Here is a 15,032-nt window from a genome sequence, read left to right as displayed (position 1 = left end):
GGTTCCTGGCTGGGCCCGTGAGTGATCCCCAGATGCCCACCTTGGCTGGAGGTGGGGTGGGTCAGGGCATAGCACTACTTATCAACCCAGCTTTATCTGGCTTGGGAGGAGCTGGTAAATCACAGCTAGGGATTTGGCTCAAGGCTTGTCAACACAGGGAGGCAGCCACGCAGCCACATGCCAGGAGGCCCAGGGATATTTCATTAAGCCAGACCCTGCTGCTGGAAATAAAACCCCCAATTAAACACTTCCCCTCCCGGAAGCTGCTGCGGCGCCTGTAATCAAGCTAACAGCCACCCCTCCACGTGGATGCTGGCACTCAGGGCTGTGGAGAGCTGCTCATGAATCCATTAGCTCCTGCACCCTGGCAACGAGGTGGCCAGCAAGGACTACCGGGCCCCCATTTTACAGATGCGGCAGCTGAGACTCAAAGAGGCCAGGCACAGGGCCTCCCCAAGGGAGTGAGCTGAGGGTCAAAGGCCAGGCTCGAAATGAAGGCATCAGCTCAGGGCCAGGGTGAAGGGTAGTGTAGAGCATCAGGGCTTAGGAGAAGGAGCTCAGGTTCTAAACAACACAGACTCAAATTCAAATCCTGGTTCTGCCTTCAACCAGCTGTGGGACGTTGGGCATATCCCTTCACATCCTCAGGCCTCAGTTTCCTTATCTGTAAAATGGGAAGCATAATGACTTCCCAGAAGATAAAGCATGTGAAGTGCCCGGTACATAGTAGACCTTTGAAATATCCTCCCACACACCAGTTTCTTGAAGGGGCACTCCTTCACTGAGGCTGGAGGTGGAGCTTGTGACACCACTTCAGCCAGAACTCCTCTGGGGACAAGCTTGGGCCTCAGTTTCCCCTTGGCAACCCCAGGCTGTCGTAAAAACCCCCAGGCTTCACATTACTCAGGGGAGGCACCTGCCAGAGTTTCCAAGAACTGTGAGTTATAGGTTATTTTTAAAGCATTTTATGACTCTCATATAATTAGAACTGAGCTAACAAACAGGTAGGGATCAGGAGGAGGTGTAGCTAATGAGGCTGGAATGATTTGTAACAAGCAGATCAGCTGTTTGTGGGTAAACGAGGCTGCTGAAGGGCCCTCGGGCGGCCAACAGGCTCTCTGAAGCCACTTCAGCCTTCTCCTCCCAGTCTCGTTTGTACCAGCCATTTCCTTTGAACGTCTTCTGTCTTTGACTCATCTGCTCCTGTTCTCTCTGCACGATCCTGAGACCCAAGTTCTCAATTAGAGGGGTCAGAATTCAAGGGCTTGGCTAGCTTCTCCAGGACACTGCGTAGTTCCGAGACCCGTGGCCTGGCCCCATGTCCAGGGTGCTGTCTGGAACCCTCACTCCTTGGAGGAGCTTCCTTTTCCCTTCTGCATCTGCCTGTTCTTTCAGGTCTGGCCCCAGTGTCACCTGTCCCTGGAAGCCTTCCTAATGCCGCCACACTCTTGGCAGAAGGGGTGGCTCTGGCCTCCCTCAGTACCACTGCCTGGGCTGCTGAGCCAACCTTCAGCTCCATGGAGGGGGGTTACCCCTTCTCCCCAACGCACACACTCACACACCTCTAAGGTCTCAGTGGCATTCCTAGCTCCTAACACAACCCAGCTCAGGGGTCTGGTGATTGTTTTGACTTTTACTGTTTCTCAGATCACCACTCCTCTGCTCCATTCTGAACTCTAGAAGCCTGAGCCATGGGACAGCACCCCTCGGCTTCCCTGGCCTCTGTTGGGTTGGGCCAGTGGGAGGCATTGGCAGAAGATGGAAGGGCAGAGGGAGAGAGAGGCTGGGTGTTCTCCCCTGCTCCCTCCCTGCCTTGATTTGAAGTCTGCCAGTGACTTTGTCCCCTCTGTGGCCACAGCCCTGCTGGGTGGCTTCTCCATTGTAGCCCAGCTGTCATGGGGACCCCCCCAGCCCCATTCTTGTCCCTTACTTCTCAGGTCTAGGGGTGCTCAAGCTTTCCATTGTTGTAGTCCCTGGTGCTTTATATGCCTTATTGGTCCCTTTACCTTGCCCAGCCTCTGAAAATGACCCCCCCACACACACACATTAAACTCTCTCCAAATTGCCAACTGAGCATGTTTTCTGCCAGGACCCTGCCTGAGATAACCCCCTTCCTTCTCCCTGACACCAGGGCACACTGTGACGTTTCTCCATAGGCTACTCCCTTGATCAGCCCAAGAAAGCTCCAGAACTGTCCCCTTCTTCAGAACTGCTCCCACACACCTGGGTGGGGGTCAGGGAAGCCCCCGCTGCCAACCTTTGCCAAGGAAATCTCCAGGACAGGCCAGAGACAGCAATTATGCAGCCTGAGCCTGTGGTAGGTGTCTCCGCGCATCCCTAACTCAGGGAATGGGGAAAGGGAGGCAGAGTCGGTGATTCCGAGTGTCAAAAAAGGGAGTAAATTAGCCTGGTGAGTGGCGGGGGGATGGGGTGGGGGAAAGGCTGGCAGGGGGCCTGTGCAGTGGCCGTTATCTTCATGGAGAAAGCAATAAAACCATGTTCGCTCATAAACGGGCACCACCAGGACCTATTTCCTGCTCAAATAAAATTAAAGGTGATGGATGGAGCTGCAAGCAGCAGGCAGAGCTGGGGGCGGCTTAGTGCTGAGTGATGGGCCCTGTCCTACGCCTGGCTCCCTGGGGTCTAGAGGCCCAGCAGACGCTGGCCAAGCTGCCAGTCTCAAATCTATGGGAGGCAGAGAAAGTGTGTGTATTGCAGGAAGTCAGGGAGGTGTGTAGGGAGGTGGGAAAAATTAACAGCTACCATTTCTCAAGGCCCTGTGGTCCTCCCGACACCCATGTCACTTGGCTCTATACCATCTCCCAGATGAGTCAACCAAGGCACAGAGAGGTCTGGCAACTTGCTCCTGCTCACACGGCTAGTCAGCAGAACCACCAGATCGCAGAGTTCATAGGACAGGGCAGACAGCTCATCCCTGTCCCTAGAGGTGTGTCCAGACAGCAGAGGGCATCTAGAGCATTCACCCGTCTCCAGGCCAGAGCCACGTGCAAGGGCACACACACACACCCAAGGAAGCCTTTGGTGTAGCAATTAGCCACACTGACTCTAAACCAAGCTTCTGGGTCGCCCACTAATGGCTTTGTGAGCTTGCAAAAGTCACTGAGCACCTCTGTGCCTTAGTTTCCCCATCTGAAAATGGGAGGGTAATCAGAGTACTTGCCTCAGAGGGTTGTGAGGATGAAAAGAGTGTAGCGTGGAAAATGCTTCCAACAGGCAGTATTGGAGAAGGCAGGCCACTGATGGGCCCAGGCTCCTGCCTCCTTGTAGGCCCAGGCACTCCCTGCTCCTTGGGGAGAGGTGAGTGTACTGTGAGGGTGGACAAGGAGACAGCACTTTTAGGAGACCTGCCTGGGCCTCATCTGACTTCAGTCCCATGTGCCAAGGTGAAGCTTACATTGGGCCCCACCAGGCCACCTCCTCCAGGAAGTCTCCTGACTTCCCCACAGCATAACCTCATGTCTGCACTTGCTTCTAGGCCAGTTGCTGCTTGGGCTCCGGCCCCTTCAAGATGTGATGATAAGAGCATGAATTGGATTCAAATCCTGGCTCTGCCATTGACCACGTCATTTGGAACAAGCGACTTAAACTTTTTGTGCTTCAGTTTCCTCGTCTGTACAGCAGGCATAACCACAGGGTAGTTATGAAGTCCTGCTTTTAGGGCAGGACTTGGCACACCGTAGGCACTCAATCAATATTGGCTATGATGACGATGATGATGGTGATGGTGATGATGATGATGACGATGATGATGATAGGGAAATATCTTTTCTCCCCTTATGGAGACTGGGAGCTCCTTGCCATGAGAGTGCTTGTCTCCTGTTATCCCCCACGGTGCCTGGGTGAAACTGGGCTCAGCAAGGGAGGCTGGGATAGATAGGGGGGCACATTAACTAACCCTCCAGCCAGGGATCCTCTTGCAGCCTCTGCAAATCTCTGTACCCCCAATGAAATGACCTTCCCACCTACCCAGTTACATCTTCCCCAGTACAAGGTCCCCCTTGCAGGCAGGAGTGAGCTGAGGAGGGCTGAGTCTGGTGGGGTTCGTCACCCCACCAATGCCCTGATCACTCCTCCCAGTGAACCTCTAAAGAGTGAGGAGGTAGCTAAATGTCACTGCCAGGTATGGGCCACCTGCATACACATATCATATATACATGTATACACACAGCAGACACCCTGGGTAGCTGCCCTCCCCGCAGAGTCTGTCCCCACCTAGCTCCTTTCCTGACTACTGGATTGGAAGGGGTCTCATTTCTCTTCAGACACTTACTTTCCCTTCCCCACACACCTGCCAGCACTGGCCTCACACCCAGACCCAGGTGGCATCTCAGGCCATCGTGAAACTTATCACTGCTGACTCCTTCCCTCACCCCAGGAAAGGCAGGCAGACCACTCACTAGGAGGCCTAAAGACATTCTGGGTGGGGAGGGCTGTGTCTCAGAGGAAAGGAAGCAGTGCCTTGACCCCAGCCTCCTCGATACAGGGGACGGTGGGGGAGGGGGCTTACCACTGCTGGCCCAGGGCAGGTACCAGGTTAGGGAGGGGGCACACCACTGCTGACCCAGGGCAGGTACCAGGTTAGGGAGGGGGCTCACCACTGCTGGCCCAGGGCAGGTACCAGGTTGGGGAGGGGTCTCACCGCTGCTGGCCCAGGGCAGGTACCAGGTTGGGGAGGGGGCTCACCACTGCTGGCCCAGGGCAGGTACCAGGGGCAGCTGACATTCACGAACGAGCCTGGCTCCCCATCTGGCCAGCAGGCGTATTCATCGAAGGTCCGGTTGCAGAACAAGTCTGGGAGCAGAAAGAACAGTCTCTGAGTCCCTGCTTGTGACTGGCCATGGTCCTTTCCCTCCCTTCCCCAAGACCCCTCCCCTCCTTGGAAGCTGCATGCCACTAACCTCTGCTGAATGCTTACTGTATGCCAAGCACTTTCCCCACCCAGCAAGAGCCAAGCAGGGGCACTTGCCACTTATCAGTGGCAGGACGTTGAGCAAGTAACTTAATGTCTGTTTCCTGATCTGTAAAACAGGAGTATCTCCAGCCCCATAGGGCTTTGTGGGATCAAGACTGTATGCTACATAGATAATGGAACATAGTACGTGCTCAATGAACAATCCCTATAGGCCTATTCTTAAATTGCACTCACAGATTAGAGGGAAATGTTAGCTCACCTTTCCTCTGATCTCACCTAAGATAACCTTCTTTAGGTCATATGTTATAATTACAGTCAGGATTTCAACCTAGGCCCAACGGGCTCCAATCCTGTGCTCTTTAAACCACCTCGTAAACTCCCTGAAACATTTATTCCTAAAAATATGTTTGTGGAGCCCTCAGTCCATGCACAGGCTGGGAGGTGCTGAGGACAAAAATGGAAAGGCCGAGTGCCTGCTCTGAGAGGCTCTAGCTGAGGGGCTGGCCGAGGGTGCGGGGAAGGACACACAGATAAGACAGCTAAGACAGAAATAAGACAGCAACCCCAAAGCAGACTACAGCAAATGAGTAAGAGCCAAATGATGGCAGAAGTCCTGGGGAAGATTTTCTGGAGGAGGCAGTGCTTCCACGGACTTTGAAGAACAGGAAGATTTTGGTCGGTAGAAAGGAAGGTATCCAGGTGAAGGAGTAGCTTGGACAATGAGATGAAGGCAGAGGGCAGGGGTGGCATCCTATAGAGGCAAATGGCTCCCAGCCATGGACCTTGGGTTCATCAAAGTCCTCCAGAACTTTGGTTGGGTGGGGAGCAGTAAAGGTGGGGAGCCCACCTGGACTCACCTGTGGCGGGAGGTGGATCCTCAGTCAGGGAGCGCTGGCACTGGCGTCGGTATTCTCGCCATTTCTGCACCGTCTCCCAGAGGGACACAGTGGCACCCTGGGGGGAGGGCATACATGGGAGGCCTGTGGGTTCAGCCAGCCCCTCTCCTGCCCCCTCACCCCCTAACACACTTGGTTTCTCAATCTCCACGAAACCTCAAAGCCCCAAACTCTGCCAGGCATCAGGCACCTCTGAAAGAGAGTGAGAATAAGTCACTGCCACCCTGGGGCTCCAGGTGGATGGTTTGACATCTTCATTCCTCCCAGGGGACTGGTGCACAGCTTGATGTGTCACAAGCACCCAGCAAATGTCTGCTAAATTGATGCTTTTGGGTAAGTGGGTGGATGAAGGAGGGAAGGAGAGTGTGTGTCCCATTCGTGGTCTCTGATCTCACTTAGGAGACAGACTTTCTGAAGGCCCAGGACTCTAAACTCCTTCTGGCGCCTAGTCAGCCTGCCTGAGGGCTTCGTGCACTTTCAACCATTCTAGAAGAAGACACACAGGCCAGAGTGGGAGAGGAACTGAATCAAGGGTGCACAGCCCCCCCAGGAAGCAGAGTTAAGTGTAGAATCTGGAGTCCTTCAGATCAGTGACCGTGGCAGAATATCGCAGGGTGTGCGGGGGCCGGGGAGAGTGGTGGCGTTCAGAGCTACAGAGAGCTGGGATGTCCGCCATTAGCATTCCTCCTCCAAAATGCACTCACTTACAGATGAACTCAGCACAGCCCCCCCACCCCCGCCGCCCCGTGCTCCCCTCTGACACAACAACAAAATCTAATATTCAACCCAGCTTCTATCCACCCAAAGGAAGAGTCCTGAGGACATGAGGTGAAGGGGTCAGGGAGGTTCCAGGACACTAAAGTCACGCGTGCAATGGGAGGCATCCCTCTCACCTGTGAGTAGGGAGAGCTGAGCCTCCACTTACAGTGAGGTCACCAAAATGGCTTTTTAGCACACAGACCCAAACAGACCCATCCCACTGAGAATCCACCGTTCCTTCTGAGTGTTTTTGTGCCCTTCCTTCAGCTATGTCTTGGGGTTGTCGTTCTTTTTAGTTTTTTCCTGAACAGCCTTTAAAATTAAAAATATTCGTCCTTTAGAGGCTGCAGATGCTGAAATGACCCACGAGCCCCATGTCTAAATGTAGGACCTATGCATAATTTAAAACAACATTCTGCTTTTTGAAATCACAAAAATGTCCACGTGTGCTGAAATTAAAATAGCTTCTTTTTAGAAGCTTGCCCCCTTGCCTTGTAGCGTGCTGGGCACATGCTGGATCCGGTCTCGGGTTCTAGCTGGCTTATCACACATCTCCCTGAGAGACTTGGGTTGCCTTGCTCACTGCCTGCTGCCTCGGAGGCCCCATGGAAGGGCCCAGCTCACTTTGAGCCCCAGCAGCATCCTTAGCATAAGTGTGGAGGCCACAGGGGCTACCCTGAAGGACAGAGCTCTTCTGAGGGCAAAGGTCAACTGTATTTGCTTGGGGAAAAAAAGAACAAGAAATCAAACATAACAGCTGCAAAGGTGTTGTCCACGATATTAGCCACAGCTGAAGAGGTGAAACAGTTTTCATCAGAGCAAGTCCTGGTGGATCAACCCCCGCCGCCCCGTTTCCCTTCTCCCTTCTTCCCTCTTCTCCGGGGAAAGGGCTCTTCCACGCTGCCTCTAAATGCAGCAGCTGCTGGGGGTGGAGGGCAGAGAGATGGAGAAATCCCCCTTGTTTTCTGTTTCTAGAATGAAAGCAGACAACACACAAGGTCACTGCTGGGAACTGGAGCAGAAGGTGTGTCTGGGACAGGCAGAGAGGCTGTGGAAGCCAGTTCTCCCCAGAGGCAGGGGGAGGCGTTAACGACAGCGCCATGAAGGCCAATCTGGCCTCCTGCACCCCAGGGCAGTGCTGTCACCTACTCTGAGCAGAGCTGTGGACATAAAACTATATTCACACTGGGGGTCCCTGAGGACGGGGCTGTGTCTTCCCTGAGACTGGGGCTCCCTGAGGATGGGGCTGTGTCTCCCCTCAGACTGGGGCTCCCTGAGGACAGGGCTGTGTCTCCCCTGAGACTGGGGCTCCCTGAGGACGGGGCTGTGTCTCCCCTCAGACTGGGGCTCCCTGAGGATGGGGCTGTGTCTCCCCCGAGACGGGCTCCCTAAGGATGAGGCTGTGTCTCCTTCAGACTGGGTCTCCCTGAGGATGGGGCTGTGTCTCCCCTGAGACTGGGGCTCCCTGAGGACGAGGCTGTGTCTCCCCTGAGACTGGGGCTCCCTGAGGACGGGGCTGTGTCTCCCCTCAGACTGGGGCTCCCTGAGGACGGGGCTATGTCTCCCCTCAGACTGGGGCTTCCTGAGGACGGGGCTGTGGCTCCCCCTTAGGTAAGGGATTCCTGACAGTAAGAGTATCTTGTCCCCTCTCTACACCAGATCAGGGTTTCTAAATACCTTCGAGCCTTCATCCCACCCCTGCAAGCACACACACAGTGCAAACTACCCAGACTTCTGGCCATTCCCACGTCTCGTATTTACAGAAACCATAACTGTGCCAGGTTCTGGGTGGTTGTGGGTGGAGGGGAACGCAGGGAGTATAAAGGTGACTGCAGGAGCCCTGCCTGAGAGAGTCTTCAGGCTACTTGGGGGTCAATGCTTTACAGGACAAGTGACATAACAGGGAAGGCAGTGGGTGAAAGTGTTCAGGGAGTGGTTGAGGCAGGGTTCAGTGCAGACTCAAGAGGCCTGAGGGACTGGGGACTGTGAGGTGGGGCTGGGGTGAAGGGGGTTGGAGGCAGACTGGGCTAGCAAGGAGGAGGGCGGGCACTTCAGCAGGAGGGCACAGCAGGGAAAAGGTACAGAGGTGGGGACATCAATGCTCCAGAGAGCAGAGGAGAGCTGTGGACTGTTATTAGGAGGACTTTTTGGGGCAGGGAGAGAGTGGTGGCGGGCCCTGGGACAGATGGGAGGTTCTGGTCTGGAGAAAGACTGAGTAAATGAGGCTGGGGCCACCCAGTGCCATAGAGCCTGGGTGCCCAGGTAACATAGTGGAGGCTGAACAACCCTGGCCTTGGGCTCAGATCTGGGCCTGGACCTGGCTCACCCAGACATTAGGTTTGCAACCAAGTGCAAGAGTTGTATGTTTTAGGCTCAGCTTACACTTGTGCAAAAGGGAACAGCAGCCCCTCCCCCATGGGATGGCTGTGGGGACTGAGTTAACGCTTAGGATGGTGGGTGCATGGAGAAGGCTCAGTCAATGGCAGCAATCCCCATGATTTCTACTGTTTAGTGGAAAGGGCAGAGTGGGAGGGAATGACCAGGCTTCCTGGGGACTGGGGCCCCACCGCTTCCTCACTTCTAGGATCAACATATTCCCAGAAAGAGGAAATGAATATATGTTCATGTCCAACGACCAATCATTCTGCTTAATTTGTGAGATCTTCCAGCAGTAACCACAGCCAATGGCAAAGTGAAGCAGGGAGGAGGCTTGGGACCCCATGCCCTGTGAGGAGGGGCAAGGCCCTGCCCACCGGTGTCCCCCACTCCTCCATTTCATCCTCCCACAACATAAGTCCCTGCTGCAAGCCTGACAAGGTGGGGCTGTGGGTTCTGGGGAGTGGGGAGGATGCAGTCCAGATGTCCCTGTCCCTCACAAGGCAGCAGAGCTGACCAGGAGAGCAGAGCAGCAGTCAGAGGGGGTCTAAAGGGCCATGGGAAGGGCAGGATGGCAGTTTCTAGAATCAAGACTTACAGGCTTCATGGGATCTCTCTGAGGTGGATGAAGGCACATGGGGACAATGCCTGGGTTGGAGGTTACTAGAAGGAAGGGGCATCCCTCAGATTCAGGAGTTTTGGGAGGAAGCAGGAGACAGGAAAGAGGACACCAGGAGGGAGTGGTGTGGTCTACAGGAAGGAGCGCTGGACAGCGATTTACAAGTCCTTGGTCTAAATCCCAGCTCTGTTAATGCAGAACTGTGGGACACACTTTATCTTTTAGGACCTCAGTTTCCTCATCAGTTGCCAGTTCTGCCATCCATAAAATGGGCATATCAGTCTTCTCAGATGGCACAGATTGAACAAGATAAAGCAGGTGAAAATCTTTGTGACATCTCAAGCCCTGTACAAGCAGGCAGCGTTGGAAGGAAGGACAGCAGAGAAGGAAGCAGGTGGAGTGGAAGCCCCCGGGGTAGTGGGCTTTCCAACATCCCAGGAAGGGGCTCCCTCTCCAAACACTGGCTGCCAACCTCAAAAGCACTCCTATTTCTCAGTGCGAATAAGTGTATCAGATTCTTTCCTTCTCTGGGGACCATTTTGGTGACGGGAAGGAGGTGGCACAGAGGTGGGAGACATGCAGAAAGGCCTCTCAGAAGGAGGAAGGAGGGATTCCAACTCAAATTTCTGGAGGCCCCCAACTAGGTCCAGCCCTTCAAGTTCCCTGGCATCTCCTCCCAGGACCCAACCTCCTTCCTCTGTGTCACCTCCCAGAAGTCAAATCACCCCTTCCATCAACAGACCCCTGTCTCTTTGACCGCCCGTTGTTTTTCTTTCTTTCTTTCTTTCTTTTTTCAAAACTTCAGAGCTTACAGTCTATTTTTTTCCCTAAGGGCTTTAGATATCTGAACGAAAGGACAGGAAAAGGAATACTACACACATGTTCTTACAGTCACAAAAACCCCCACGTGGACACACTGTCACACGCATCATCACACACGCCCCCAAGCACATTCCCACTACTGAGACACTGACACAGACTCTCTCCCACCACACACAATCACTCACAGACTGCCAGGTACACAGTCACATGCTGAGACACTGTCCCCGACACACACACACAGAGGAACACACAGACACTCTCACATGCACACTATCTCTCCTGCACATATAGACACACACTAGTCGACACCCATTCACACACCAAGATGCCACAGACACACACACACACACACACACACACACACACAGAGACCCTCCCACAGACACAGTATCACATACAGGGTCACAAACACATAGACACTGTCAGATGCACAGTTGCATGCTGAGATGTTGCACACACAGGGACTCATTCTCACACAGACTGTTACACACAGGGTCACTCACATATACCTGGGAACTGGGAGCTCATATAGCCCACTCCCTTCTCCCCCTGGTCTGTCTCAGTCTACCTGTCTGTATTTCTGTCCCCTCCTCCAACCACCACCACCACCACCACACACACACATAGGAATTTTCCTAGGGGCAGGCTGCAGCTGAGGAAGCCTGTTTTGCCTTGGTGCAAGGCGTTCGAGGGCAGGATGTGGTTTCTTGGTTGCTCCTGCCCCAGCCCCCAGCCTGGGTCCTGTCCAGGAGGAAACCCAGCTTAGAACAATGTCCGCACTGATCAAGGCTCAGCCCTGGACTCCATCTGCCATTCACTAGAGTACAGAGACCCAGGGTCTCAACAGCCCCCCTCTCGTACCATCCTGTAGCCCTGGAAAACACTTCCGGATCCCCAAGGACAAATGGGTCAGTTTCCCCATTTGACTAAAGTGACTAAAGTTGCCATTTCAGGGGCCAGTGTCTCAATCCCCTCCATAACCCTATGTGATAGAGCTTATGATCCTTATTTACAGATAAGGACACATATTGGGGATAATCAAGTGTCCAACTCAAGATCACCAGCTAATAGCAGACTCTATATTTGAATCCAGTTGTGTCTGATTTTAACTTTGAGTGTCAAAGGCTTGTCTGTGTCCTCAGTAGGCCCGCTCCCTCACCAGGGTATCGGAGAGGTAAGGACCAGGGTAGGGGAGTGAGCCTTCCCAGCAACAATGAAAGAGTGGCGTAGGGCACCTTCTTTAGAAGTCAACTCAGCCATCACCCTACCTGCAGGGATGCTGTTTCCAGCCTCACCAGACCTGACAGTGAGCAGCTCACTCTCAGAGGTCTCCCTTCAGTCCCGTCTGAGTAGGAGGTGTTAGGTCAAGAGCCCAGCCCTTCACCCCTTTCTCTTCCCTGCTCCTGAACTGCTGGGGTAGTTTATACAGGGGACCCTCTTTTTCTGAGCTTTTATCCCCCCATCAGCAACATGAGGGGAGTAACTCTAACCCTTTTGACTTCATAGACAGAAAACAAAATGCAAAATGCACTATTTTTTAGTCTTATAAGCATGCATGATGTTGTGTCATAATTGTTGCAGTCTATCCTTAACACCTCCTGTGACTCAGATCTCCGTGGCAGCTCAGTTTCCCATGACAAGAGCACCCCCTCAAAGCTCCCCTCCCTGCTAGGACCTGTCCCCTCCTATCCTTCTCTACCACCCCAATCCTGTTATGCCCCCAGGATGCCCAGCTTTTGCCTTAGGTCTGGGGCTAAGGAGGAAAATCGGATCAGAAGAAAGTGCGGGTTCAGGAGTCTGACACTTCTGGGAATAAGACCTCTGGGAAGACAGCTCATAGAAACTTTCCTCTTCCCTTTGCTTTCTTCCCTTCATTCAAACCAGATCTGTAAACCTGGCCTGGAGGAGGATGGGACCAGGAAACAGAGCCTCCACCCCTACCCCAACCCAGTCCATAAGAGGAGGGAACGATGGGCAGGAACCATGTCTTGGGTCTGCAGCCCTGACCCCTGAAAGATCCCAGCCACACCAGGAAAACCAAGGCCTGGCTGGGGGCGCTGTGGGGAAGGTGCCTTGGAAGGGGGAGGGTGTCTCCTGGGGCTCAGGGCAGCAGCTGGGCTGGGGAACAGGGGCAGGGAGAGGATGCATCTGGAAAATAATCTGGGGGCTGAAAAATGTGCTGGCACCTTAGCTGAGAGGTATGTCTGTCCACATCTGGGGTTTCAGCCGGGGTGGAGTCTGCCCTCACCAAGGCAGTGGTTCTGGGACAAACTTTAAGGTTCGTTCAGGTCCACTCCCCACAGATCTCAGTTCTTTAGGTCTGGGGGTAGCAGTGGGAGGTGATAGGAAGAACCTGTTTCCTGAGCCAGGACAGGCCACCCAAGTCTATGTCTCCTCTCTGCTCAAGCAAGTCCCAGCATCTTTGGACAGCTCCCCTCTTCAAAAGCAGCTGACCACTGTCCCCAGCCCAGGAGCCCAGGGCAGGAAAAGCAGCAAGAGCAGGAGAGAGGGGCTGCGGGGGTCCACCTGTGGCCTGCTCTCTGGTGGCACCAAGGAGCCCAGGTGTTCTTGCCTGTCCCAGTATGCCTTCTCTTGGTGCCTGTTGTCAGTGCAGGATGAGAATGGGAGGTCAGCAGAGTGGGTGAGTGGGGGCGCCTGGCTGCTTCCAGGGGGGCACTGAGCCTTCTGCCTGTTTGCTACAGAGGCTGGTAGGGGACGGGGGGTAGATTCCATCTGGGAGGTCACTGGGAAGGACAAGCTGCCACCGCAGGGCCCCAGGAGCCATGAATCAAAGGCTGTGCTGGGGGCTGATGAGAAAGGGAGAGGAGCCGGGTCTCCGCACCATGGCCCTCTCAGCTCCTCCCAGGGCCTTCTCAGGGTCTTTGAGCAGGTGGATTGTCTGGGGAGGCACTGTAGGAGAGGGGTCTGGGTCAGACTGTGGGGCAGACGGAGTCCGGGAAGATGCCGGGCTGTGCCAGGGCCGCTGACACGGTTTAGAAGGAGTTGGGAAAGTGGTGGGGAGAAAGGAGAAGCGGAGCAGAAGTAGGCGCAGGGCGGCCGCGGGGAAGCGGGTGCCCGGGCAGAGGGACCCGGGCGGCGAGGAAGAGGGCGCCTCGCTGGGGTTAAGGGGCATCCTCTGTAGTCCAAGCCCTCACCTGGGCCTTCCAGCCCAGGGGCACCAACTCTCCAGTCCCTACTCCCCCTGAGGCTTTCGGATGCCCCCACCAGCCGTCTCGGAGTTTCGTTCAAGTCCCGGGGCCCTCCACCAGGACACTGCGCCTGCAGCCCGCAGCGCCACCCCCTCCCCCGGTGTCGTCGAGGTCCCTGGGTCTCACCTGGGGGCGGGGGCCGGCCCTGCCCACCATCCCGAGCAGCAGGAGCGCGAGGCGCAGCGGGCCGGGGGCGCCGGCCATGGCGGGGAGTTCAGGACTGGGCCATCGCTGCCACCTGCGGAACCGCGTGCGGCGACTGATCCCGGGCGGGTGGCGGGCGGCGGGGGAGGAGCCGGCGAGGGGCCGCCCTGCCCGCGGGAGGGGCCTGGCAGGGTCCCGGTTCTTCCGGCCGCCAGAGACCCCTGGGCCCGCCCCGCCGCACCCCTCTGCGGGTCCCGGGCCGGGAGACAGTGGGCACTGCGCTCCGAGCGAGCGCGGCTGGGGATCAGGAAGCGCAGGAGGCGGCCACCAGCTCTGAGCGCCGACAGTGCGCCTGGCCGGCTTTCAGCGACAAGCCAGGCCCTCCTCCCGCCCTGGCACCCCGGACCTCCTCCCGTGTCTCCCAGCTGAGGAAAGCCACAGCAACCCCCGCCCATTCAGGGTCCCTCAAAGGAAACTGAGGCCTGAGGAGTGGACGGGACTTGTCCAAGGTCACACGGCTTGGCAGGCCACTCCTGGAAAGTATCCCCAGAGCCAGGGGTGACTAATAAGAACTTTTTTTCCCCAGGATTACCCCTTCCCAGGTCCTCTTCTCATTCCCAGGTTCTGTCCTGAAGACAGGCCCGGGATAGTCAAGGTTGTGGGGGAAGACTATGACAAATGGATCCACAGAACCCTGACAGTCGGAAGGGTCTAGAGGTTCCCCTCTATCTGGAAACTTCAGCATTGCAGGGCAGGGAGGGATGAGGCTGGGGTCTGCCTTTCTGGAAGCTTCCCTGCCACCTCTTGCAGCTCCAGCCTCCTGCTCTTGTAACCTGTGTATGTGTGATAATGTGTGTCCATGGTTGTTCCTGCCTTCTTTATCTCTCTCCCTGCTTGGCTTCTTGGGGACTCTGGATTTTTCTTGTCTCTGTTTCCACTCCCACCCCTAAGCACTGGAGGGCCCTCAGGTTCCCTTCTTACACCCAACAAGTGGAAAGAGAATGCAAAGAGGGCACTGACTGTATCTTCCCTAATGCTCTTGAGAAGCGGGGATGGGAAAAGAGGATCCCCCACCAAAGAACCTTGATGCCACTCTTAGGAAAGGTGAGTTGTGGCAGAGCCCCGCCTTGGAACTGCCGTGGGGCATGTCGACTAAAGGGACAGGAAGTTTGTGAGAGTAGCTACTCCTGGGGAGAGAACTGAACTTCTCAAAGTCCTGAGGAAGGCTGGACCTGTCTGAGCCCAGGGAGGGAGACAGCCAGTGGGAGGGGCCC

The 15,032-nt window shown here is 55.3% G+C and overlaps 1 protein-coding gene across 1 annotated transcript in view; it reads right to left on the bottom strand.

The window, feature by feature from the left end:
• The window catches only part of GLP1R (glucagon like peptide 1 receptor), a 42,593-nt gene extending 28,715 nt beyond the window's left edge, over window positions 1-13,878 (bottom strand). The window contains exons 1-3 of the mRNA XM_054491728.2: window positions 13,741-13,878; window positions 5,791-5,887; window positions 4,705-4,812 (exon numbers count right to left, since the gene is read on the bottom strand). Coding sequence (XP_054347703.2) covers window positions 4,705-4,812; window positions 5,791-5,887; window positions 13,741-13,818 — 283 coding nt within the window. The 5' untranslated portion in view covers window positions 13,819-13,878. The remainder of the gene's footprint in view (window positions 1-4,704; window positions 4,813-5,790; window positions 5,888-13,740) is intronic.
• Between the last annotated feature and the right edge of the window lie 1,154 nt (window positions 13,879-15,032).

The sequence above is a fragment of the Pongo pygmaeus genome, chromosome 5 (assembly GCF_028885625.2).
Source record: "Pongo pygmaeus isolate AG05252 chromosome 5, NHGRI_mPonPyg2-v2.0_pri, whole genome shotgun sequence".
In the NCBI taxonomy this organism is placed as follows: Eukaryota; Metazoa; Chordata; class Mammalia; order Primates; family Hominidae; genus Pongo; species Pongo pygmaeus.
Note: the sequence above shows the minus strand (reverse complement) of the source record. Positions and strands in the feature narration are given on the sequence as shown.